Here is a 27,867-nt window from a genome sequence, read left to right on the forward strand (position 1 = left end):
TTACAGATAGGTGTGTTTGTGCGTGTGTGCGTGCGTTCGTGCCTTGCAGCTAAAAAAACATGACAACAGATGAGGACACTGACGGAGAGAGAGAGAGTAGATGGCCTAAAAAGAAACGAGTCAATGTCCCACAGCAGTTCCTCACAAAGTATCAGGAGCAATGGCCGTGCTTCTGCCTGTCAAACTGCTAAACCATGCATTTTGCACATTGTGCAATTACGATTTTGATATTAGCCATCAAGGAGCTTCAGGTAATAATTTAGCTATCTAGGAAGGCCTACATTAATTGAATAGGCTACATTTTCCATTTAGCCTATTTCAGGATGTGTGACTATATAAGCTGATTTAGTTTTTAAACAAAATGGAAATCCTGAACTCAAACTTGGGTTTTACTGATATCTCATTGACAGTGTTTTACATCACAACATAATTGTTTTTAATTATTAAATTTTTTTTTTTTACATATGTGAATTAGGGATGTGCGAGACTAGTCAACTAAATGGTACAGCTGCTGCTAGTCAGCATTGGAAATAATTGTCGACTTGTCTTAATATTGAATTCCCATAAAACATTTTATTTACACATTTACACTTTGTGTTATATTGTTTTTATCATTACTTTATTACTTTATTAATGATTATTACCACAATTATTTAATAAGGGAGGATAATAATCATCTGGAGGATGATTTAATGCTTCTCTATTTCACTTGCGGTGTGCACAGAACAATGTCCTGATGAGCAAAACATGGTATGTTATCAAACCCTGTGTCCCGTCACACTAATGGTACTCCAAAAAAATTTCCAAGGTTTGCAGGTCTGTGACAGTTATGGGAGCTTCTTTTCAAATGTAAAATGCACTGTATATATATATAGGAGACTCAAACATCCACCGCTCGTTTTGCAGTGATGATTCAGATAGATCGCTAATTATTGCTTTGTTCTGTGATGTGTTTCAAGTGTACTGCATCTATAGCCAGCATTAGGCAAGCGATCATTTTGTCAAACTTTGCTAGTTGAATTGTAATGATAAATAATTTCATGCACAGCATGAAACAACTGCTGGAGTATACAGACACATTTTTTAATATAGATTACTTTCTAGATAAACGTGATCATTTATAGATATTTATTTCGAGATAAACTTCTAGATAGACTTGGTTTAGATAAAGCTATGGGTTTATTAGATTTTAATTTACACTACTTCACATTTACACTCTGTTGACAACTTCCCCCCTGTGGTGCATTTGCTGTGTTTGTACATTTTTCTTGAACACCTTTGTTTCCTATTATGAAAAGAAATAAGAATTTCTCTAATAATGTTGCCTTCATTATTAGACATTTAAAAGTTGAAAAAAATTGAATTGTGAAGCTTGAATCATCCATAAGTTTTGCCATATTGCCCAGCCCTAGGTTGAAATAGCTTCTCAAGGAAACAATCACAGGTTACCACTTTTTACAGATAAGTTTTTACAGCATTTATCAATCTTGGTTTATATCAGTTTATAAATATACTACTTTTCATTTTTAGTTCGTTTAATATTAAATTAACTCATGTTACCATACTACTTTATATTAAAGTGTTACAGTTTTAATACAAAAAGTGCATGGATACGTTGTGTCAACAACCCAGATATTAAAATGTTTTTCTTGTTACCACTCTTCAGACAAGGAAATACACTGACTGTTGAGTGAAAATAAATAAGATGTGGACTACAGGAATAGAGATAGGCCTTCTTAGGCAGCGCAGAGGAAAAGAATAGAAGGTAGATAAGCAAGCCTGAAGTGGAGATGAAGCACAGAATGAGAATGGATGCATTGCTCTGACCTTGTTGATCGGGCGAGAATGGATGAATGCATTCGTGATGGAGGTGAAGGGAATTGGCAATGGAGAGAGAGAGAAAAAGAGCGATAGAGAGAGAAAGACTGTCCAGACACGGCACTCGTGATACTCGTGCATTAGTGTAGTAATCAGTCCCCAGCAGGGTGCATAGGGAGAATTGAATTAATTCCTTATGCACACAGTACTTCAAACACACACACGCACACACACACACACCCACACCCACAAACACAGAGACATAATTATGGTAAACACTACATACTACAGGCATCCCCTGGTGATGTTGTGTACATGACAGATTACACTAAATCATAAGCTCTTACCCGCTTTGTCTGCGCAATTACAATTCTAGCACCATTTCATAATTCACACTGCTAATGGAAGCTGATGAATGCAAATTGATTGTACATGCAACATGAATGCCTAAAATACAGAAAAGATCCATTTAAATATTGAAAAGAAATATCTCAGACTCTAAAGCTTATTTGCTTGCTGGTAAAACTTGTGAGCTTGAACACTAACAAGAGATCAAAGGTAGTAGATTTTATCATATTTGATCACCTACAAGTACAGTTGTGGCCAAACATACTTGCACCCTTGTTATTTATGAGCAAAGAAGCCTGTGAAAAAAAATTATTTATTGTTTATCCTTTTGATCTTTCATTCAAAATATTCAAAAAAATCTAACCTTTAATTGAAGTAAACAAATTTAAGGGGGTGGGGGGAAATATCATAATTAAATACATATTTTTCTCCAAAACACATTTGCCACAGTTATTAGCACCCCTAGAAATTCGTATGAGTAAAATATATCGTCTAGTTACTGTTGTAACCTCCATTCCCTGATGGAGGGAACGAGACGTTGTGTTAATGTTGTGACACTAGGGGTCGCTCTGAAGAGCCCCAAACACCTGTAATCTTTGAGAAAAGGCCAATGGTAATTGGCGAGTGGAATTTGCATGCCACTCCCCCGGACCTACGGGTATAAAAGGAGCTGGAATGCGGCCAGTCATTCAGGTTTTGTGCTGAGGAGCCGAGACAAGGTCCCGGCCATTTCAGCAGATAGTACAGTGTTGTGGCAAGAGGGACACAACGTCTCGTTCCCTCCATCTGGGAACGAAGGTTACAACAGTAACCGAGACGTTCCCCTTCTGTCACTCACTCGAAGTTGTGTCGATGTAGTGACACTAGGGGTCCCTATAGAAAAACGGCACAACATCTGAACCGTGTTACGTGAACTGGCGATGCAGGTGCAAGCAAGCTGCTGCGTGCATAATAGCAGGTACAACAGTCTGCACGTAACCTCCCCAACTGCCCACAAGACGTTTTCTCTTCACAGAGTATTATATTTGGCTGTGGCCATCTAGCGCTATTTTACACATCGGTGAAGGTGTTCTTCATGTCCTATACACCCGGCCAGCTGTTCAGTATATAAAGACTGACCTGTTCGTACCTGACAAAACACGGGACAAAACCGGCTCAACGCGGAGATTGTAAAATCTCGCAAAGGTATTGGGTGTTGCCAGCCCGCTGATAAAATTATTGGTAAAAGAAATCATTTATGGCATGTATTATTATGCAACAATATTTCAACTTGTTTCACTAAGGAACCAATTTTAAAAATTTTGGTTGATGCATTTTTGCGAAAGAGCCATACCAAAAATTTTCTAATTTACTATTTTCAAAAACAAAGTTTTTCAATAAAATAAAATGTTTATATTGCCCATAGACTACTCAAAAACAAACTAAATGCCAAAATGAATAGGTAACATGTTGCAATATGGAATTGAGTACACACGTTTGTGCAGGTCTCCATAAAATGACTTAACCCTTGTGCATCCTTGTGGACATTTTTGGCTTTTTCAGTTTTGTTTTTTTGATAACTTTGTCTGTGTTAATGCTAACTGCATAAAATTTTCCACAGGTGTGAATATTTATTGGAATTTTTATATTTCACCCTATTTTCTTTAAAAAAAAATGTTTTGCACTAGTTACACAAAATACTCCCTCATAGCGTCGTTTTGGACAAAAATGGCACATTGAAACCCATTAAAACTGTGATTTTTAATCCCAGTGCCATTTAACTATAAAATTATGCAATCTTGTTTAACATGCTTTCATTATGTTGGCAAGGCTTCAAAATTTACATTTTAAATATTTTTTACCAGATCGTGCCATTTTTTCAGGTTTGGCATATCATCGCTTTTGTTGTTGTTTTCTGCTGTTTTTGGCTTATGCATATTATAGAGCCAATTAGATACATTATGAATATATAATTGTGTGAGTGTGTTGGTATGGATTTCAGAGTGTGGTTTGTATGTGTCTGAGGCTCTAAAAATAAAAATAAAAAAATTCTGTTTAGCATTTATTAAATTGAAAATAATTATAATTATTATATTTTTTATAAAAAACAACAGTGGCATTATGTAAACAAACCGGCGTTTAAAGTGTTAAAATTCTGAAAATAAATTAATGTTTGGTAATTATGATTAGAACTGATGCTGGTTAAAATATAAGTCAGTGAAAGTAGAAAAAATATTATTCTATAATATTTTTATGACACTTTTTGACATGGCCATTTTTGTCCATTATGGACCTAAGTGGTAGCTTTTTTTAAATCTGATACTGCATAAAAAATATGAAAGCATCAAAATGAATGTTGTTGTTAATCATTGACATATCCGAGGCTCTAATAATCAAAGAAAAAAAATTCTGCTTTGCATCTATTAAATTGAAAATAATTACTATTTTTCATTTTTTCCTAAAAAAACAACAGTGGCATTATGTAAACAAACCAGTGTTTAAAGGGTTAAAATTCTAAAAATGAATGAATGTTTGGTCATTATGATTAGAGCTGATGCTGGTTAAAAAAATTATGTCAGTGAAAGTGGAAAAAAATATAAATCTATAATATTTTTATGACAGTTTTTGGACATGGCCATTTTTGTCCATAATGAACCTATGTGTAACTTTTTTTAATTGATGCACAAGGGTTAATATTACAATTGTTCATTAAAAATGTAAATTCCCTTTTGTGCTGGCGATATGTAAAAAATATTTTTATAATAATCACATTTAAAATATTGTGATATCCGATAATATGGTCAACCCCCAAAGTCGGTGAATATTTTAGCTTTATTTTGCTAAATACATTTATTGATACGTGAAAATAAAAGACTTAAAAAAAGACATTTCTAAATTAAAATTGCATTTTATATGAAACGAAAAAAGCTATTAAAATAATGAATTGATTAAAAAAATCTTCTTTATAACCACCTCCCTAAATCCAAACATTTAGAAATGTCTCCAATTTCCATCACGCAAGTATCAGTATGCGGCAACAGGTGCAAATTAAGAACAAAAGACAATTATAAATGTAAAGATTATTATAATATTCATCATAATAAATAAGCCTTGTGTTCCCAAAAAATGCTGCCAAATGTATGTTCTTATTGAATGTGTTTGTATTGTGTTTTGATAACAGTTTATGCTGCCTAAAGAAAAGAAAATAGAAAAAATTGTAGGTTCAAGGTGAATGGTTCTTGTATTACATTATGATTTAATCACTTTCATCTTTGTTTCTTTAATACAAAGATACCTGTATAAATTACTGAACCTGCAGAGTTGTGTTCACAATGTGTAAGAGTGAACTGCTCCATCACAGTACCTCACGAACTGATCGGAGATCATTTGCAGCATTCTCATATACTACATTATTCTTGCAAACAGTTTTCAGTTGAATAAAACAGAAAAAAAAAGGAGTGATAACTCTTTATATGGGTTTGCTCCACGAGACAGGGTCCCGCTGCACGCCTCTGAACAAACAAAGAATCAGACACAAGCAGTGACGGCTTTTTTTTTGTCTGTTCTTAAATATATAATAAAGTGTGTTTCTTCTAGCACATATTTTTGACGAACAGCATTTCTTGTCATGTGTCACTCCGAGATGTCTTACATCCACCTGTTGTGAGTAGATGAACAAAATTACTCGCACATGAAATACATTTGGACGAGGAGCTCGCGAACTGGATTTAGCCTTGTTGCATTTTGCGGGTGGTGGGTGCTAGTTTCACACCCTGGGTGCACATAAAAAATAACGTTCATAAAATTGCTCATAAAACAGCTAAGGTCTATAGTCTATGTGTGTGTCTAGGAGAAGCGCTTTCATTGCACTCGTGAAATCAGACATGTATCAGCGGCTTTTTTTCGTCTTTTCTTCAAAATATAATCACATTTCATCAAACACGCATCTTTGTGTCTACAGCCGTGGTCAAAAGTATTGGCAGTGACATCAATTTTGTGTTTCGCAAAGTTATCTTAGTGTGCAGAGTGATCAGATGCATTCACAGAAGACTGGTGCAAAATTATTATCTCTGATGAATCCCCTTTCCAACTGTTTGGGACATCTGGAAAATCGATAGTCTGGAGACGAAAAGTTGAACGAGTCCTGTGTCGTGCCAACAGTGAAGCATCCTAGACCATCCATGTGTGTGGTTGCTTTTCATCCAAGGGAGTGGGCTCTCTCACATTTCTGCCCAAAAACCCTGCCATGAATAAAGAATGGTAACAAAACATCCTGCAAGAGCAGCTTCTCCCAATGATTCAGGAGCAATTTGGTGATGTTCCATGCATTTTCCAGCATGATGGAGCACCATGTCACTAGGCAAGAGTGATAATGTTGTGTGATAATGAAAATGATAATGAACTAAACGAGCAATTGCGTACCAATTTTGACATTCTTTCATTAATATTGTACTTGTAGGTAACAAAACGTGAAAATCTCTGGTTACAAATCATAATGGTTAATTCCTTGGTTATACAACATGGATAAAACTTACACACATTTTAAAGAGGTGCATCAGACTATAATCATTCATTTGTCAGTTATACAAGTTACCACAGTTCAAAGCAATTGTCAGAATTACCTAGTATGCCTAGGTATTGTATAAATTGTGGATTTAAATGCATTCTGTAAATTTTAGAAGGTTAATTCAGTATAATACTGTGACTTTGTGTAGAATATTCCTAGATTAAGATGAAATATGTTAGTATTCGAGTCGTGCAAATCTGATGGTCTTTTGGAAACCTTTCAAAGAGAAGTCTGCTTTAACTCAGTGTGGAAGTTCAGAAGGTCGTGCTGAGGGGTCTGTCTGACCCATTAACTTTTTTGCTTTAAATGAATTTGTTTAGAGTGTCTTAAATGTTATTGTTACAGGCCTTCAGTAGGAAGTAGGAAGTAGGAATGCTTGGTCCATTATTTTATGACGGTGAAGAATTCCAGGATAGCAAAGGTTTGTTTTTTTTCTAGATTCAAATCATGTCGTTTCAATTCTTCTGCATGTATAATACTACACAGAAGCCCACAAATTGTGATCAACTCCGAGCACTATTAAGGCAAGAATGGATCGCCATCAGTCAGGATTTGGCCCAGAAGCTGATATCCAGCATGGCAGAGCGAATTGCAGAGGTTATGAAGAACAAGGTTCAACAATGTAAATATTGACTCTTTGCATAAATTGAATGTTTTTGCCAATAAAAGTCTTTAAAAGTTATGAAATGCTTATCATTGTTTTTCAGTATACCATAGAAACATGTGAAAAAATTATCTACAAATACTGAAGCAGCAAACTTTGCAAAACACAAAATTTACGTCACTGCCAATACTTTTGGCCACAGCTGTAATTTCTTGTAATATATCACTACGAGAAGTCTTACAGGTCGCCTTCCATGGCGGCTGGTACATCAGCAAAATACTCTGCACGAAAAATCTGCATTTGGCTGGTGTTCATTTCAAACCTTGTTCACTAGAAGTAGACTGTATGACAAATTCGGGAGAATTGAAATCAAAACAGTGTCATTGACTTCAAGATTTCCAATCGTGCCCACACTTTCTACTGGAAAATGATCTCTAGAAAGTTTTAAATGACCATGTATTGGTGAATGGTGAGACACCCGATTTTTAACAAAGAGCCACTTGTGGCTCGTGACCCATAGGTTCCTGACCCCTGATCTAGGATGACCATCCGTCCACTTTTTTTGGACCTGAACAAAGCAAACAAATATTTGTAGAGCAACCTCTGTATGTGACCTTTAAAGCTGGCTCTTGCATGTAAATGGCAAAAACGTCAGAAACTACATTGATCATGAAACCATGAGAGTGGAGAAACAAGCCCTGAGTCTTTATTCACATGTTATCCACACTAAATATTATGTGACAAGAACAAAAAATGCCAGCCCAAGGAGAGTTTGTCATACAAATTTGATCATTAGGGAAGAAGGCCACAGCTGGACTGAAAAGTGTGAAGTATAGTATAAAAATTATTTTTAGTTTTTATTTTATACTGTTGTATTTTATTTTATGGCCATTATTATCTGTATTAATGTTACTATTCATTAAATGTATTAAATACATTTCGCTGACAGAGAACGCTTACAAGTCCCCGGACCTCTTGATGGAGGTGTGCACAATCAGGAGGGCTCTGATGACACAAGGAGAGGGTGTTCAGCTCGATTGACTCTAGCAGCTCAAATGGGGCTCGCCGAAGGCCCAGGAGGACCAAAGAGAGATCCCATAAAGGGAAGAGGCGTGGAATAGGAGGATTTAGCCTCCAGGCCCCTCTGAGTAACCTGATGATCCTGCCGGTGGTAGACCACTTTCGACTTCCACGTCCCATCCAAGGGCCAGACGTAGATGTTCCAGAGTTCTGGCGCTCTGCCAGATGTTGCCCCATCCCTGAGAAAGAAGGTCTTTCCTCAGGGGAATTTGCCAGGTAGGTGCTGTAGCCAGAAGTGTGTGGTCCGAGAACCAAGTCTGGGTGGGCCAATATGGGGCCACAACGGTGACTTGTTCCTTGTCCTCCCTGACCTTGCAAGAAGGGTCTCTTGGTCTGTCCTCGAGACTCGTCACAACCGGCTGGCCGGAAATAAAGGTGTGGTGCGGCCGGGCGCACAAAGGTGGGGAGCCCGCGATCACAGGGCCCTGGCTGCAAGTGTATGGTGTCCGGTCACCGTGATAATGGTGGTCGTGATAACGGCGGTTGTAAACACCGAGTATGTGACCCAAGGAGTGAGGAAATGGCTCTATTTTGGAAAATGTGGGTACCGCAGGATGTGGAGAACACAAAACAAAAGGAAACATAGTATTTACCTCCTGGACCTCCACCAGGGGACGGAGTGGTCTGGTTACCAGCTCCTTGGTAGTAGCGGACATCTCCCTCCCTGGATCATCCATCTCAGGGGCGCTTAGGAGCCTTCCAGGTCCTGAGGCGCGGAGCGTCAGCTTCCTGCAGGGGGCCCTAAGCAGGGGCTGAGAACTGGGGTTGGGCTGTGGCAGAGCCACTTGGACTTTCGCTGCCGCAGGGGGACGCCCTCGGCGAGCAGATGGGGTACAGGATCTAACATCTCATCCAAAAGACGGTGCCTTTTTACACTATAGTGTCCCATTCACTATACAGAATGCCGGGTAAAAAATAATTCAGAGATTTACCGTTTTAATTTCATCCCAGTCTAAAATAACATTTAAATAGAGTTTATGTACTGGATTTCTCACTGGCAAATAATAATTTTGTGCGCCCTCAAGTAGGAACACCTAAATGGTCTCATCATAAATGTCAGATAAATAGCATGCAATGAAATAACCCTATCTTTTACAATTAAAAATGCATCTACTCATGATTTGTGTGTAAGTGTGTAACATACGGAATGCAAGTTTCTTTCTTTGCCCAGTACACTGCAAGGTGACGTTGCTAAGCGATAGCTAGTCAAATGTATACTTCAGTGTTTTAACTGAGTTGCACATGTTAGTTGTCAACTATATTATTTTGTTAATTTATTTGTATTTATCGCAGTTTGAAACATGCATATGGCCTTTGTTTTGATGACAGGTGTCAGATGTCACATTCATATTCACATTCATGTATTCCACATTCAAACGCAGTAATTTTCACTTGCATTTGTTTTGTTTGTTTGTTTCATGATTTATTTTTCAGCAAATGAGCTTAACCTTGCTTATAGTGTCATATGTGACATAAAAAAGCACCTTGAGCTCACCGCACATATACATACTTTCAAAATACCTTGTGTGAATGTTATGATGCATTAGAGGGGGAGTATGCAAAATGATGTTGAATGCTTGGAGGGGTATGGCACTGTAAAAAGTTTGGGAACCACTGCATTAGAGGATAGATTTTTGTGCATATTATGAATCAAAGATCAAAAGGATAAATATATATTTTTCACAGCCTTCTTTGTTCATATATACCAAAGGTGCCAATAATATTGGCTGCAACTCTAGAGTTGACAATAAGCACAAGTTTTTGTAATAAGCACATGGAACTATTTATTTTTTAAATAGGCAAAGTCCTCCAATAAACAGCTATATTTTAACATGCTCTATCTGTAAACTATTTCGACTACAAATATTTGAACACTTAAGCCACATTTAAAATTTGCATTATTTGTTTTTTATTATATAACAAAATATCAAACCAAGTTGCATTTCTTTTAAAGTCAGACAGAACAAACACAATTTTTAAGCATAGCATTATTTACATTTATCCATTTGGCAGATGCTTTTATCCAAAGCGACTTACAGAGCCCTTATTACAGGGACAATCCCCCCGGAGCAACCTGGAATAAAGTGCCTTGCTTAAGGACACAATGGTGGCGTGTGTGTGTGTGTGTGTGTGTGTGTGTGTGTGTGTGTGTGTGTGTGTGTGTGTGTGTGTGTGTGTGTGTGTGTGCGCATTTTTGTGATATACCAGGACAATTTTGTAAGTTATAAACTGGTAATCACATGGTTATTATGCTATAAATGTGCTTTATGCGGACATAGACTAGTGTCCCCATATTTCAAATCGCTTAAAAATCATACTAAACAATGTTTTATTGAAAATGTAAAAATGCAGAAAGTTTCCTGTGATGATTAGGGTTAGGGGTTATGTTAGGTTTAGGGGATAGAATCTATAGTTTGCACGGTATAAAAATCATTATGTCTATGGAAAGTCCTCATAAGGATAGGAAAACAAACGTGTGTGTGTGTGTGTGTGTGTGTGTGTAAGTAATGCTGGAGTGGTTGTGGTGTAGTTGGCTAAAGCACTAAACTTTTAAGCAGAAGGTTGTCGGTTTGATCCACACAGTCACCACCATTGTGTCCCATATGCACTCACCTAAAGGATTATTAGGAACACCTGTTCAATTTCTCATTAATGCAATTATCTAATCAACCAATCACATGGCAGTTGCTTCAATGCATTTAGGGGGGTTGTCCTGGTCAAGACAATCTCCTGAACTCCAAACTGAATGTCAGAATGGGAAAGAAAGGTGATTTAAGCAATTTTGAGCGTGGCATGGTTGTTGGTGCCAGACGGGCCGGTCTGAGTATTTCACAATCTGCTCAGTTACTGGGATTTTCACGCACAACCATTTCTAGGGTTTACAAAGAATGGTGTGAAAAGGGAAAAACATCCAGTATGCGGCAGTCCTGTGGGCGAAAATGCCTTGTTGATGCTAGAGGTCAGAGGAGAATGGGCCGACTGATTCAAGCTGATAGAAGAGCAACTTTGCCTGAAATAACCGCTCGTTACAACCGAGGTATGTAGCAAAGCATTTGTGAAGCCACAACACGCACAACCTTGAGGCGGATGGGCTACAACAGCAGAAGACCCCACCGGGTACCACTCATCTCCACTACAAATAGGAAACAGAGGCTACAATTTGCAAGAGCTCACCAAAAACAGTTGAACACTGGAAAAATGTTGCCTGGTCTGATGAGTCTCGATTTCTGTTGAGACATTCAGATGGTAGAGTCAGAATTTGGCGTAAACAGAATGAGAACATGGGTCCATCATGCCTTGTTACCACTGTGCAGGCTGGTGGTGGTGGTGTAATGGTGTGGGGAATGTTTTCTTGGCACACTTTAGGCCCCTTAGTGCCAATTGGGCATTGTTTAAATGCCACGGCCTACCTGAGCATTGTTTCTGACCATGTCCATCCCTTTATGGCCACCATGTACCTATCCTCTGATGGCTACTTCCAGCAGGATAATGCACCATGTCACAAAGCTCGAATCATTTCAAATTGGTTTCTTGAACACGACAATGAGTTCACTGTACTAAAATGGCCCCCACAGTCACCAGATCTCAACCCAATAGAGCATCTTTGGAACGGGAGCTTCGTGCCCTGGATGTGCATCCCACAAATCTCCATCAACTGCAAGATGCTATCCTATCAATATGGGCCAACATTTCTAAAGAATGCTTTCAGCACCTTGTTGAATCAATGCCACGTAGAATTAAGGCAATTCTGAAGGCGAAAGGGGGTCAAACACAGTATTAGTATGGTGTTCCTAATAATCCTTTAGGTGAGTGTATATACACACACACACACATACTATGTTTTAAATGATAAAACTAGATATGCTGTTCAAATTAAAGACAGAAAGTATTTGGACACTTACTGGTTGTCAAACTATAGTGGGACATGTCCATAATTAGTGTCATGAAATACATCTGTAGTTACTCTGCTAGATCCACTGTTTCAATGATAGTCGTACATTTTGAGTGTGGCTTTTAGTATCCATATATTATTGTGGTCACTGTATCTCATTGTTTACTGCACATCTCATTAAGACATATCATTTACACACTGACAATGTTTTGTCAGTTGGTTAGCAAAAGTGGTGCAGTCATGATTACTCCTACTGCTAAAATCAACACCATCTAATTTTTATTAATTTAGCACATATCAAAACCTAATAAATAAATTGCTCTATAAACCAAGAGAATAAACATGGCACATCAAACTTATTGGTGGAAAGGAACATGACTCCTGTATTTTCCTGTAGTTCCCAAATATATAACCTTCTAATGCTGATTATAAGTGACTTCAGTGAATTATGTAAACAGTCTGAGAAGAAGTCATGTGCCACCAAGAATTGTGAGTTTGCCAAATATATACATGCATAATTAGGCAGTGTCAGTAGGAAAAATGTTATCAAGAGATAGCGTTATTATTATTTATGAAAACTTAATGAAAAACTTAGTGAAAATATGTTTGTTTCTATTTGTTTGTTAAATGAAATAAAAAACTAAAATAAAGCTAACATAATTGGTATATAAACTCATCAAAAAAAGAAACATCCTCTCATTTTCAGTTGCTTTTATTTCCAGCAAACTTAACATGAGTAAATATTTGTATGAACAGAAAAAGATTCAACAACTAAGACATAAACTGAACAAGTTTCATAGACGTGTGACTAATAGAAATAATATTGTCAGGAATAATGTGTCCCTGAACAAGGGTGTTCTGGTGTGGCCACTAGCTGCATTAATTACTGCAGTGCTTCTCCTCCTCATAGACTGCAACATATTTGCCTGTTCTTGCTGCCAGATGTTACCCCAATCTTCCACCAAGGCTCTTGCCAGTTCCCGGACATTGGGAGGAATCACTGTATCCCTCACCCTCCGATACAACAGGTCCCAGACGTGCTCAATGGGATTGAGATCCAGGCTCTTCGCTGGCCATGACAGAACACTGACATTCCTGTCTTGCAGGAAATCATGCACAGAATGAGCAGTATGGCTGGTGGCATTGTCATGCTGGAGGGTCATGTCAGAATGAGCCTGCAGGAAGGGTACCACATGAGGGTGGAAGATGTCTTCCCTATAACGCACAGCGTCTAGATTACCTGCAATGACAACAAGCTCAGTCCGATGATATGACACACCGCCCCAGACCATGACGTACCCTCCACCTCCAATTCAATCCTGCTCCAGACTACAGTCCTCAGTTTAACACTCATTCTTTAAATGATAAACGCGAGTCAGACTATCACCCCTTGTGAGACAAAACAGCGACTCGTCAATGAAGAGCACTTTTTGCCAGTCCCGTCTGGTCCATCGAAGGTGGGTTTGTGCCCACAGGCAACGTTGCTACCGGTGATGTCTGGTAAGGACCTGCTGTACAACAGTCCAGCCTCTCTCAACCTATTGCATACAGTCTGAGCAATAATGGAGGGATTGTGTGTTCCTGGTGTAACTCGGGCAGTTGTTGTTGCCATCTTATACCTGTCCCACAAGTGTGATATTTGGATGTACCAATCCTGTGCAGGTGTTGTTACACATGGTCTGCCAATGTGAGGATGATCAGCTTTCCTTCCTGTCTCCCTGTAGCGCTATCTTAGGTGTCTCACAGTACAGACATTGCTATTTATTGCCCTGGCCACATCTGCAGTCCTCATGCCTCCATGCAGCATGCTTAAGGCACGTTCATGCACATGAGCAGGGACCCTGGGCTTTTGGTGTTTTTCAGAGTCAGTAGAAAGGTCTCTTTAGTGTCCTAAGTTTTTATAACTGTGACCATAAGTGCCTACCGTCTGTAAGCTGTTAGTGTCTTAACGACCGTTCCACAGGTCCATGTTTTTTAACTTTTTATCGTTCATTGAACAAGCATGGAAAACATAGTTTAAACCCTTTACAATAAAGATCTGTAAAGTTATTTGAATTTTTACGAAATCATCTTTAAAGTTCAGTGTCCAAAAAAGGGACATTTCTTTTTTGCTGAGTTTATATATATATATATATATATATATATATATATATATATATATATATATATATATATATATATATATAAAATAAAAGTCATAAACAAGCAAAAAAAGTGCAAAGTCAAATTCAAAGTAAAACAGAAATAAAAACAACATAAAATATTCAAACTTTAATAACCCTGCCAAGAGACCGATTTACATTCATAACTTCCTGTATGTATCATTCAGTGCCGCTCCGCAATAAGCAGAAAGGCATTGTCAGCAAGTAATAGCCAGCTCCAATTTTCTACCTCCTCACTGTAGTTTATCACCTGATCCCAGCTGCAGTTTATCTGTGAACTTCACCATGTTTTTTCCATCTAAGTAATCTAGAGAACAGTCACTCAACCCATAATTAAAAAAAAAAAAAAATAGGCATGACAGTAGACTCTGAGGTGCTAATCTCTTCTCTTCTCTCTCTCTCTCTCTCTCTCTCTCTCTCTCTCTCTCTCACCAACAGGGGCAGATGTGATTAATTTTGATGGGCAGGGGGTGATCTCTTACCGCTTTAAAATGAAGAAGATGAAGATTTTGAAGGACGTGATTGCACTGAAGTTTAAAACATCAGAGAGTGAAGGGGTGATTCTGCACGGTGAGGGTCAACAGGGCGATTACATCACCCTGGAGTTGAGAAGAGGCAGACTTCTGCTGCAGATAAACCTTGGTAAAACTGATATTGTGAAGTATGTTTATGTTCATGGTGTGCTTGTGCACTCAGGAATGTGAGTGTGTATTAGTAATTTTATGTTTACCTTGATGTGAATTATCTCACTTATGTACTACTGTACGTGCATCGCTTTGTTCTCACCTTATGCATTGAATTCTTGCATGCTGTCTCATATTATTTCATTAATTTCTTGATCCCCATAAAGAAAGAAAATTACATTTAATATCTCATGGACTTTTGCAGGCCTATCCAGATGGGAGATAAAATATCCATCCACTTCTAGCTGAACGATATAGCTTAAAAAATATCTATTATATGCCCTTTTGAAGATATACAATATATCTCTATATTTATGCATTCGGTATGAAAAGACTTAAAAGGGCGTTTTTCACTTAAAGGGGTCATGATGATATGCCCTTTTTATTATTTTAGTATGTTCCTTGAAGTTCACTTATAATCTTAGTAAAGTTTTTTCATAAAAACAGTCATATAATTGTAAAACATGTTCATTTTACACCCTCATTCTGACCCTCTGTCAAAAACACTCGGTTTTGGTGCTGCCTCTACTTTAAGACTTGACAATATATGCCCACTGCTATGATTGACTTTCTGCTCTTGACTGACCTACTTTCTCTACTTGCCATCTCACTACTCACCACTACTGGGTGGGCCACAGAGGTGATAAGGTCAATTAGGCTTTGATATGTTGTTGTGGAGGTGGTCAGATGTAAATGTCTACCACAGTGTGACACCACAGTGTGACATCACAGTGTGGGGGAAGTAGAGAATGAGTCATTTTGACAGCTTGGTTTCAACAAATACTCTTTTTGCAGTGAAGAGGAAGTTTTGAGTTCTGAAACTTACAATATGTTTTATAGTACAATGACTTCTTTTGTCAAAAGATGAAATAAAATGTGATTATGTCATGACCCCTTTAATGAACACAAGCATTTGCACCAATTTAAAGGTGCACTCTTTTTCCTCTTTAAAACCTTTAACTCCTAAAGGCATGAATTTTAATTTAGCAATATATGTAGGTAATCATGACCACTCACATTAAAATGAAGACTCCAGTCATATCAGTAACCTTATAAAAGCTGTTTTATTCTACAATCCCAATTCCGAAAAAGTTGGGACAGTATATAAAATGCAAATAAAAACAAAAAGCTTGGTTTTTGTAAAGCACACTTTACTATATTGAAAGCACATTATGTGATGTTTTACCTTGTGAATTCCATTATTTATTTATTTTTAAATTTGAATGTACAGTTATTTCAAATCAGATGATTGCAACACGCTCCAAGAAAGATGAGACAGGGACAATTTAAGACTAATAACAATTTGACAAATTCAAATAACAAGGTGATATGAAATGGGAGATGTTAAACATGTGAGGAAATCATGTCATAGTACTGTATACCGTATACGGAGCCTCCAAAAACAGCCTAGTACTTCAAGAGCAAGGATCGTTCAAGACTTGTCAGTTTGCCAACAGACGCTTCAGCAAATAATCCACTTTGAGAACAATGCTCCCCAAAAACAAATTGGAAGGATTTGGAGCATTTCATCCTCTGCAGTGAACAATGTAGTTAAAAGATTCAAGGAATCTGATCAAATCTTGATGCGTAAAGGGCAAGATGAACCCCATTTCTGAATGTACGTATTCTCTGGTCTCTCAGATGACACTGTATTAAAAAACGGCATTCATCTGTAATGGATATCATGAAAATGGGCTTGGGATAACTTTAGTAAACCTTTGTAAGTGAACACCACTCGCCGCTGCATCCACAGATGCAAGTTAGGACTTTATTATGTAAAGCAGGAGCTCTACATCAACACTGTCCAGAAGCACTGCAGAATTCACTGGGCTGGATCTCATCTTAGATGGAAATTAGAACAGTGGAACTGTGTTTTTTGGTCCGAAGAGTCCACATTTCACTTTTTTTTTAAAAACACAGCTGTCCTCTTATCCAGACCAAAGAGGAAAAGGGCAAACCAAGCTGTTATTAGCATCAGGTCCAAAAGCCAGTGTCTGTATGGGCCAGGGGTGTGTCAGTGCCCATGACATCTGTGAGAACACCATGAATTCAGACAGATATGTACAAATTTTGGAGCAACATATACTGCCATCCAGCACCATCTTTTCCAGGGACGTCCCTGCATTTTCCAGCAGGACAACTTCAAGCCACATACTGCCCGGATTTCAAGTGCATGGCTGTGTAAGCAGAGAGTGTGGGTGCTAGACTGGCCTCCCTGCAGTCCTAACCTATCTCCAATTGAGAATGTGTGATGCATTATGAAGCACACCATATGGCAACGAAGACCCCATACAATTGTGCAGCTAAAGACCTACATAATGGATGACTGGGGGAAAATTCCACTTTCTAAATTAATAAAGGAAATAAAAGTTTTATCGGAACAAATGGTGATGTTTCACAGTGTTAAGCATTCGACTGTCCCAACTTTTTGGGGGCATGTTACAATCATCTGATTTGAAATGACAAAATAAAAAATTAAAAAATTACAATTATTCACTGGGTAAAACATGATATAATGTGTAGTTGTATTGCTTTCAATATAGCAAAGGGTGAATATAATTTACAAATCACTATTGTTTTTATCAGCATTTTTAAACTTTTTCGGAATCGGGGTTGTACATGCAGAGGGTCAACACGCACATGGGGGCTGCCATTTATTAATCTGAGGACCAGCTCAATACTACTCCCTTAATCTCAGTAAGCGTCCTGTTATTTGACACGGTAACTCATTGATTAAAGTAATCATGGCTGACTGTGAATCTGAAAACTATTGATTTTAAATTATGCTGCATCCAAGTCACTAGATGTCAGTGTAAGTCTAAGACGACACAAAGACAAAAGTTACTGAGTGCACCTTTAAAAATTTTACTAAATGGCAATATTTATTGACATATATTTTTACTAAAACTTGAAAAGTGAAAAAAACATTTTTGAGTGACGCAAATGAATCTTTGATTCAATTAAAATGAACAGTTTGAGCCGATTAAAAAAAGAACAGTTGGCCAGTTAAAAAGTGTATTAAATAATTGCAGATGTATATTGTGAATATTCAGTATAGTATATCTCCTAGCCCTACGTTCACTGAAAGTATTTGTGAACCCTGAACCCATTATCATTTGTATTGTCCCAAAAATGTCCCATACGAACTGGTTCAAGATAAATGCATGTTTCAGAATCAATAAGCATCCTCATTGTTCTACAGTGAAGGAGAAGTATTCATGTGTTTGGTTTTAATAGTGGTCTTCTTTGATTTACAAACTGTAGGCAGTAATCAGTATGGCTCCATCCTGGGCCATACATCTGTGACCAGCGGCAGTCTGCTAGACGATCATCACTGGCATTCTGTAGTAATTGAGCGCTACAGGAGAAATGTCAATTTCACCCTTGATCAGCATACTCAGCACTTCCGCACCAATGGGGAGTTTGACCACCTTGACCTGGATTATGAGGTAAGGCCAAGAAAGTGAATGATTTACTGCATTGAACTTAATTTAACAAAGAGCTACATTATGGAATGCTGGCACTGTTACTCCCTTAATTAGTATTTTTTCATAATTGTCAGATAGATTTAAAGGAATAGTTTACCCAAAAATGAAAATTCTGGCATTGTTCATTCACCCTCATGTCATTCCAGATATGTATGCTGTTCCTTTTATTCCCTGAAAAGCATACAAAAAGATTTTTTTCTTGACATATGTAAATGATAATTACAGTTCAGCTGTCAAGCTCCAAAAAGGACACACACACACACACACACACACAAAATCACTATAAAAGCTATTAGTACATTTGAGTTGTGCACTTTATTCCAAGTCTTCCGAAGTCATACAATAGTTTTTTGAGTAAAATACTTCTGAAGTCATACAATAGCTTTGTGTGAGTAAAATACGCAAATATCAGTTATCATTCACTGATAATCTTTAGCTCGCTGCAGCTCTCAAATCAAATATGGTGCCTATGTTGCAGGTTGGACACTAATAACATATCAAACAGCATTGGTTCTCGAGTGTCTCCAGGGTAATGATGTCAAATATTAGCCTGAATGAATGTAGGCCTCAGTCACCATTTACTTTCATTGTACGTAAAAGTCTAACATTTAGCATTTTTGCAACACCTTTTGTGTTCTTCAAAGGAAAGAAAGTTACAGTCAGGTCCATAAATATTGGGACATCGACACAATTCTAATCTTTTTGGCTCTATACACCACCACAATGGATTTGAAATGAAACGAACAAGATGTGCTTTAACTGCAGACTTTCAGCTTTAATTTGAGAGTATTTACATCCAAATCAGGTGAACGGTGTAGGAATTACAACAGTTTGTACATGTACCTCCCACTTTTTAAGGGACCAAAAGTAATTGGACAATTGGCTGCTCAGCTGTTCCATGGCCAGGTGTGTGTTATTCCCTCATTATCCCATTTACAAGGAGCAGATAAAAGGTCCAGAGTTCATTTCATGTGTGCTATTTGCATTTGGAATATGTTGCTGTCAACTCTCAATATGAGATCCAAAGAGCTGTCACTTTCAGTGAAGCAAGCCATCATTAGGCTGAAAAATCAAAACAAACCCATCAGAGAGATAGCAAAAACATTAGGTGTGGCCAAATCAACTGTTTGGAACATTCTTAAAAAGAAAGAACGCACCGGTGAGCTCAGCAACACCAAAAGACCTGGAAGACCACGGAAAACAACTGTGTTGGATGACCGAAGAATTCTTTCCCTGGTGAAGAAAACACCCTTCACAACAGTTGGCCAGATCAAGAACACTCTCCAGGAGGTAGGTGTATGTGTGTCAAAGTCAACAATCAAGAGAAGACTTCACCAGAGTGAATACAGAGGGTTCACCACAAGATGTAAACCATTGGTGAGCCTCAAAAACAGGAAGGCCAGATTAGAGTTTGCCAACAACATCTAAAAAAGCTTTCACAGTTCTGGAACAACATCCTATGGACAGATGAGACAAAGATCAACTTGTACCAGAGTGATGGGAAGAGAAGAGTATGGAGAAGGAAAGGAACTGCTCATGATCCAAAGCATACCACCTCATCAGTGAAGCATGGTGGTGGTAGTGTCATGGCGTGGGATGTATGGCTGCCAATGGAACTGTTTCTCTTGTATTTATTGATGATGTGACTGCTGACAAAAGCAGCAGGTTGAATTCTGAAGTGTTTCGGGTAATATTATCTGCTCATATTCAGCCAAATGCTTCAGAACTCATTGGACGGCGCTTCACAGTACAGATGGACAATGACCCGAAGCATACTGTGAAAGCAACCAAAGAGTTTTTTAAGGGAAAGAAGTGGAATGTTGTGCAATGGCAAAGTCAGTCACCTGACCTGAATCCGATTGAGCATGCATTTCACTTGCTGAAGACAAAACTGAAGGGAAAATGCCCCAAGAACAAGCAGGATCTGAAGACAGTTGCAGTAGAGGCCTGGCAGAGCATCACCAGGGATGAAACCCAGCGTCTGGTGATGTCTATGCGTTCCAGACTTCAGGCTGTAATTGACTGCAAAGGATTTGCAACCAAGTATTAAAAAGTGAAAGTTTGATTTATGATTGTTAATCTGTCCCATTACTTTTGGTCCCTTAAAAAGTGGAGGCACATATACAAACTGTTGTAATTCCTACACCGTTCACCTGATTTGGATGTAAATACTCTCAAATTAAAGCTGAAAGTCTGCAGTTAAAGCACATCTTGTTCGTTTCATATCAAATCCATTGTGGTGGTGTATAGAGCCAAAAAGATTAGAATTGTGTCAATGTCCCAATATTTATGGACCTGACTGTATATGGGTTGGGACAGCATGAGGGGTGAGTAAAGTATGAAAACATTCAGTTTGTGTGAACTATTCATTTAATTTCCTCAAATAAAGTTTCATCCCACAAGGGTAACAGAGCAAGGATAATGCAAACACAAGCAAGCTAATTTGTGAGAAAGTTTCCATGTATTTTATCCTGTTTTATTTTGATCTTCGCTTGTTCGTACACAGGGTGCTAACAGATTCAAGATAGAAGTTCTGTAGTTATCTCAAAATCCTTCAAGGATTTCAGTTGCATTTCTGTCACACTGGAGCCATCACACAATCCCAAGAGCACAAGCTCTGGCTTGTTAAAAAGCCATGATGTCACACTAAGACACTTTTTCCCAGGGAGGTTTTATCCCTAATCACGGAACATTGTAAATTACATTCTTTTCTCTGAACAGTATTAATCCAAACTAATAATGTGTAGCAGGATGTTAGTTTTATCAAACAGAAATAATGCATATTAACACTTGCTTCAGTGGAATATAAATGAAATTGATTTTCAGTGACGTAAAGAATATGGTGTGAGAGCAAACGCTTATCTATTCAATTGAGCTCAGACACTCTTGTCATAGTCGGATGCTACAGGGCTGGTTATAGCTCAGTTGGTCTGGGACAAATTGACCCCAATCTAAAGGAAAGTGTCTGATTAATTGAGATGAGGAGATATCCAAACCAGTGATCATTTTCTGCTGGAGCATGGACTGAATTTACAAACAATTGTGCTCATCGACTATTGTGTTTGAGCACCAATGCTTCTTGCTAGGTCTCTCAAGTTCTCATTAAGACCAAGACAATTTTTAAAAAATGTTTTTTTGAATTTGATTAGATTGTTAAATGTAATATTATAATGTAAAGCATACATTATATATTTTTTATATATATGATAACATATTGTGCAAACCCAATTCCGAAAAAGTTGGGGCAGTATGAAAAATGCAAACAAAAATAAAGATGAGTTATTTGTAATTAAAAATGTCTTCTAATAACACTTATTAAGAATTTGGGCACTTAAGACACAAGTTTGTTAAGTTTAGAAAGGGGAATTTGCACATTTGTACAGGGTTTTCATTGCCGTACTGTGTGCTTCATAATGCTCCACACATTCTCAATTGGAGACAGGGCAGGACTGCAGGTAGGCCAATCTAGCACCAACACTCTCTGCTTACAAAGCCATGTACTTTTAATCCAGGCAGTATGTGGCTTGAAGTTGTCCTGCTGTAAAATGCAGGGACGTCCCTGGAAATAAGGTGCTGGATGGCAGTATATGTTGCTCCAAAATGTGTACATATCTGTCTGCATTCATGGTGTTCTCACAGATAAGCGATTACCCATGTCATGGGCACTGACACACCCCTGACCCATACAGACACTGGCTTTTGGACCTGATATTAATAACAGCTTGGAATGCCCTTTTCCTCTTTGGTCTGGATTTAAAAAAAAAAAAAACAACAACAAAAAAACAATTTATGTGGACTCTTCGGACCCAAAAACACAGTTCCACTGTTCTACTTTGCATCTAAGATGAGATCGAGCCCAGCGAAGTTGGCAGCACTTCTGGACAGTGTTGATTTAGAGCTTCTGATTTGCCTATGCTTAACTTGCAGCTGTGGATACAGCGGTGAGTGGTGTTGACTTTCACAGGTTTATTGAAGTTATCCCAAGTTCATGATATCCATTACAGATGAATGCTGTTTTTAAGACAGTAACATCTGAGGGACCAAAGATCACACACATTCAGAAACGTTTTTTGTCTCGCCCATTACGCACCAAGATTTGACCAGATTCCTATAATCGTTTAACTATATTGTGCACTGTAGAGTGTGAAATGCCCCAAATCCTAGACTAGGCTGGTTTTGGAGGCTCCTTATATGGTATACAGTACTATGACATGATTTCCTCACCTGTTTAACATCTCCCATTTCATATCACCTTGTTATTTGAATTTGTCAAATTGTTATTAGTCTTAAATGTCCCCTGTCAAAATGGTTTTGGAACGTGTTGCAATCATCTGATTTGAAATGTACATTTAAAAAAAAAAACTATGAAATTCACAAGGTAAAACATGATATAATGTGAAGTTGTAGTGTTTGCAATATAGCAAAGGGTGAATATAATTTACAAATCACTCCTTTTTTTCTTTTATTTGCATTTTTCATATTGTCCAAACTTTTCAGAATTGGGGTTGAATATAATATATACATAGGATCACTATCTTACCGTAAATATTGTATTCTTAGACTTGCTTGGTGCTGCTGAGCAATATTTTGAATTCGTTTTTCTGGTTTATGTCTGAGATACTGTGATTTCTACTTATAGCTGACTTTCGGAGGAATGCCTTATTCTGGCAAGCCAATCACGGGAGGCAGAAGGAACTTCAAAGGCTGCATGGAGAGCATAAACTACAATGGAGAGAACATCACCGATCTGGCCAGAAGAAAGAAACTAGACACTTCAAGCTTTGTGAGTCCATAAACTCTACAAACTATATCTAAAGGAACTAATCAGAGTTTGTGCATCATTTTTAGTGCATACTATTTGGGTTCATGACAGTTCTGTGCATATTTAACATGTTTTACTGGTTGTTTTTGCCTGGAGAGTTGGTGGATGACCACGAAGGGCTGACATATTGCTCAAGCTGTGCAAGATTGAGAAATGTGACTTAAAATGAAGAGTGCATTTCATCTACCATGGTTCAGATATGATATTGATGAAGCTCACTTTTTAAACCTCATATGGATCTGATAAATTTATTCCAACATGATGATGAGAATGTTAATCTTCTGCACAGATGTGATGACTGTTGCACTGATAATGATATTACAAAGACTGCAATAATTGCACATTATATCTGATATGCATATCAGTGTTCCAAGCAATTAAGTGTACCATAAACATAAAGTGTGACAATAATTTTTTTTTTGTGATGAAACTTGAAATACAGTCTTATCTCTGCCATTCTATTACACTTCATTAGGTCCTAGAACATCAAGCTAATTTTGTCCATACCGATAACTAAGGTGGTGGAAAAGGCTGATAACTGATTAATCGGCTTATATTTTTTTTAATTTTTCATAGAATGTTACAACATTTTCATAGCCGTTACAGACATATAGGCCAGAGTACATAATGAATAAAATCCCAGATGCAGTTTATTTTTCAACCAATAGTAATCAGAAAAAATGAAGATTGGGTGCATAACATGGGACTTTTAACACTAATCACACCGGGGACTCTTATTTTGAAATGATGGAGCCTTGGCTCAGTTACAGACCTCTATTTTTTATATTTACCAAATTTAGCTTTTTATATATTATAATTATTATTCACACTATTTGAAGTTGGAACATGATGTATGTGCTGATGAGGGACATTTCCATATTGCAACATTTCACTTTGCATGCCCTCACTTCCATTTAAAACATAAATATCAAAGGAACACAGAGGAATAAAACAAACTATGCGCATAGATTTTTGCAGATATATCGGTCAACCTCGAAATGTTATATTTATATTTGAAACTTGAATTAACCTTTTCGCTCGTGAGTTTCTCCTGTACTGACGGATCCCCCAGCATGAGTTCTTTAATGCACGCTGTAATTAAAAAGAAATCTGACTTTACACCACAGCAGATGCACTGGAGGACAGATTATTTCTCAGCAGTTGCACTAAAGGTCAGATTATATATTATCAAACATATACAGTAATGTGGTTTTTAGATGTTTGAAATGATTTATTATTATAAATAAGATGCAATCGCGAGTGTGCTTGCTGGCTATGTGTGCCGCCATATTGTTTACATCAAGGGCGAGTCTAGCCCCTTTTTAGGGGTGCTTAAGCACCCCTAAAAAGGAGCTTAGCACCCCTAAAAAAATTCGTCTTTGACAAGGTTAAATAATGTTCAAAACATACTCCATAGTTTGTGGTTTAAAATGTATTTGTTAAGGATGAAAATGAAAACACCCCCGCTTAGCAAATGGTGTCATCCTCTTCTCTTCTTCTACTTCTCCTCTGTACTTGCACCGATCAGCACGACCGTCATCCAGCGTGAAACACACGCAGAGTGAGAACCCGTTATGTAGTGTTGTGAATCAACTAAGTTGCTCCAAAGATGTGTCTCACACTTCTTTCCTTGTACCTAGAGTACTACATATCTGTGAGTACTGGAGTCAGTATCCTGAATCACCATGGTACACCTATAATAAGTGTTTATTTTGGACTATTTTAGTCCAGCGGGTCGCCGCCGCTGTGGAGTAGCACAGGACCAGGGTGACTCGTCCATAGTCATAAACGGAGAGAAGTAGCGACGGTTACAATGTTCTTCCGCAAGACGCATGAACAAAAACAGCGTGAAGCGTGAAACAAAAACAGCAGTGCGACAAATAAACTGCGTACCTGTGCAGTGCGTACGTGTCTCTGTTGTTAAAGTTTATCGTTAATTTGATACTCATTTTAACAATCAGGACTGCCTACAATATATTTGTGTATGATTGTCAGTGCCAAGGGAAAGAGAGGGAGATGGAGAAGGAGAAAGGGAAAGGGAGAGCATGCAGGAAGAACCAGGTGAGGAAACAACAACAATAAATTGACATATAGTGAATAGTGGCAAGCAAAACAGTAACTACTCATACTCCTATACTAACTTATTGGCATTAAGTAGCCTATATTACATTTACTTTTTGTAACATTATTTTACACCACATTTTTTCATATAAAGGAGGAGAAAAACAACAGGGAGAGTCCATAAGGGATGAGAGGGAATTACATTTTGTTGTCCAAGAACCTGTTACTTTGTTCAATGACAATAAAGTTGAATCTAATCTAACCAATCTGATGACTTGATACAAAAGGAGGCACATGGAGTTAACGGTCAGGAAAACCAGCTGAGTGAAGAAGGTTTTGTGTTTGTTACAGGGGGCTGTCTGTGTGAACTCTCACAATTAAGCTGGTGCTCTGAAAAGGTCTAAAAAAAAAAAAAGAAAAACAAATCTGGATTTTGGAGTTAGTTGAACCAATGTTAAAATGATAAAGTTATTTTTCAATAGACATATTTTTTGTTTTTGTGTGAAAAGAGGGTGGGTGGTGGCAGTGGGGCTCATTGGGTGCTCAGCACCCCTAAAGCTCTGACCCTAGAATTGCCCCTGGTTTACATGCAATGCAGTGAAGGAATTCTGAGTTTGTGATAGAAGCATAGAAGGTTCTGAAAACCTTGCCCTTCCACTTCCCCAGCACCGGAAGTGACAAGAAAACATTGCCACAGCACTGCATCAAAACAGTGTGCTCCAATGATAATGGCTTTAAACTTTTATTTAGTGATTGTTTGAATGTTTGTAACATAAAGATAAATAGAGTGTGATGCTGAAAAGACTAGTTGAGCTACTGGTTCATTTTGACAACTGCTTCGGTCCCTCTTTTGCTGGTAAAGAGCAGCATGAATGCAGATCACTTCGGTTTGATCATATGCATCTGAGCCCAGCCTCGTGTAATTACACTGGTTTGATTGCACATGCAAAAGGGTTAAAAAATGTTTTTATTCCCCTTGACTAGTGCTTTCGATTTAGACAAATCGAGCCTCAAATTAAGCTTCATGCTTGTTCTATTTTCAGACTGGAGAAGCAAAAAAAAGCCTTTAAAACTTTCTATTGAACGTGATCAGTGATGGAAAATAGTTAGGTGTTCCCAGTTGCCTTTCTTAATAACAAAAATAACACGGCTCTCTCCATCTCCTCTACAAATTTGACATGTGTCCACCATAGACAGGCTTTGAATTATTATTAATGTCTGAAGGATTATATTCAAGGTTGGTAAAACACATCATATGGGGGAGGTTCTGTTATGAAGTGCTGAGAAAGGTTGAGTGCACTTTTCTATTTCATTGTGATGAGACTGATTAAGTTCTCTATATTTGAATTGAGGCTGAAGTGCATTTGGTGCCTCAAAATTACCATTTAGAAGGGCGCAGAGCTGGAGAGTTATGAATAAAAGTACTCCTCCTTGGTTCCATGCTCCGCTTTTCCAGCTTAAGGTTCAGAAATCTATGCCGTGGCTTGAACATGCTGTAGCAGCACTTTGGGAGATCTTTATTTAAGCCTATGTTCCACATGAAAGGTCTCCAACCATTTCAAACACTAATTTAGTTTCTAGACACTTTGTATTACAGCTTTGTATTAAATAACTTTTTAAGTGTATTAACTTACTGTACAGTGTGTTGCATTAAATGTGCTTCTCTACAGAGACATGTTTTTGTATACACTGTTTTGTGTATTGGAAACACTGCTGAAACAAAAACAGCCTACACCATTCTGAGGTGGTTTACTGGTGTATGCTTGTTTAAGTTGGTCTAGCTGGTGTTTAGCGGGTCGACTGGCTGTCTCTGAGATTGACCAGATGAAAAGTGCCGAAAACCAGGAACCCTCTTCCGAGGTGTCACAAGATGATTGATTATATTGTAATAATCAAAATTATAAAAAATACTAAAAATAAAGATTTTTACAAGTTTGAAAATTGACTTCTTATTTTAATTCAACAACTCCCTTCAGCAGCTGTTTTTTTTATCCATTAAACTTCTGAAATCACAAAATTGATTACAATTAATTATTTTAATTTATTGACTCTGTAAAATAAAACATTTGAAAACAAGCAGGTTTGTCATAATTTTTCATCAAGGAAATGTATTTGCCTACAAAACAGTCCAGCTTAACCAGCTTGGACAGCTTTTTTTCTTTTCTTTTTTTTCCAACATGGAAATCATGTTTAAAAAACAGTTAAATGATTTAGCCATCTTAGAAAGTTTGCATGGTAAACAACTGGGGGCTGCATTTCCCAATAACGATGGATCTTAGCTCTTAAGAGTGTTCTCTATGTGCGAAGATACATTTTGTTTTTAATTTTCCCGAAAACTGCACTCAACACAAATGCGCAACAAC

The 27,867-nt window shown here is 37.7% G+C and overlaps 1 protein-coding gene across 2 annotated transcripts in view; it reads left to right on the forward strand.

Moving 5' to 3' along the window:
* cntnap2a (contactin associated protein 2a) overlaps window positions 1-27,867 on the forward strand; it is a 521,370-nt gene that overhangs the window by 239,951 nt on the left and 253,552 nt on the right. For both annotated transcript variants that reach the window (XM_052113320.1, XM_052113321.1), the window contains exons 5-7: window positions 14,889-15,092; window positions 18,398-18,582; window positions 23,261-23,404. In XM_052113320.1, coding sequence (XP_051969280.1) covers window positions 14,889-15,092; window positions 18,398-18,582; window positions 23,261-23,404 — 533 coding nt within the window. The remainder of the gene's footprint in view (window positions 1-14,888; window positions 15,093-18,397; window positions 18,583-23,260; window positions 23,405-27,867) is intronic.

The sequence above is a fragment of the Xyrauchen texanus genome, chromosome 41 (assembly GCF_025860055.1).
Source record: "Xyrauchen texanus isolate HMW12.3.18 chromosome 41, RBS_HiC_50CHRs, whole genome shotgun sequence".
Lineage (NCBI taxonomy): Eukaryota > Metazoa > Chordata > Actinopteri > Cypriniformes > Catostomidae > Xyrauchen > Xyrauchen texanus.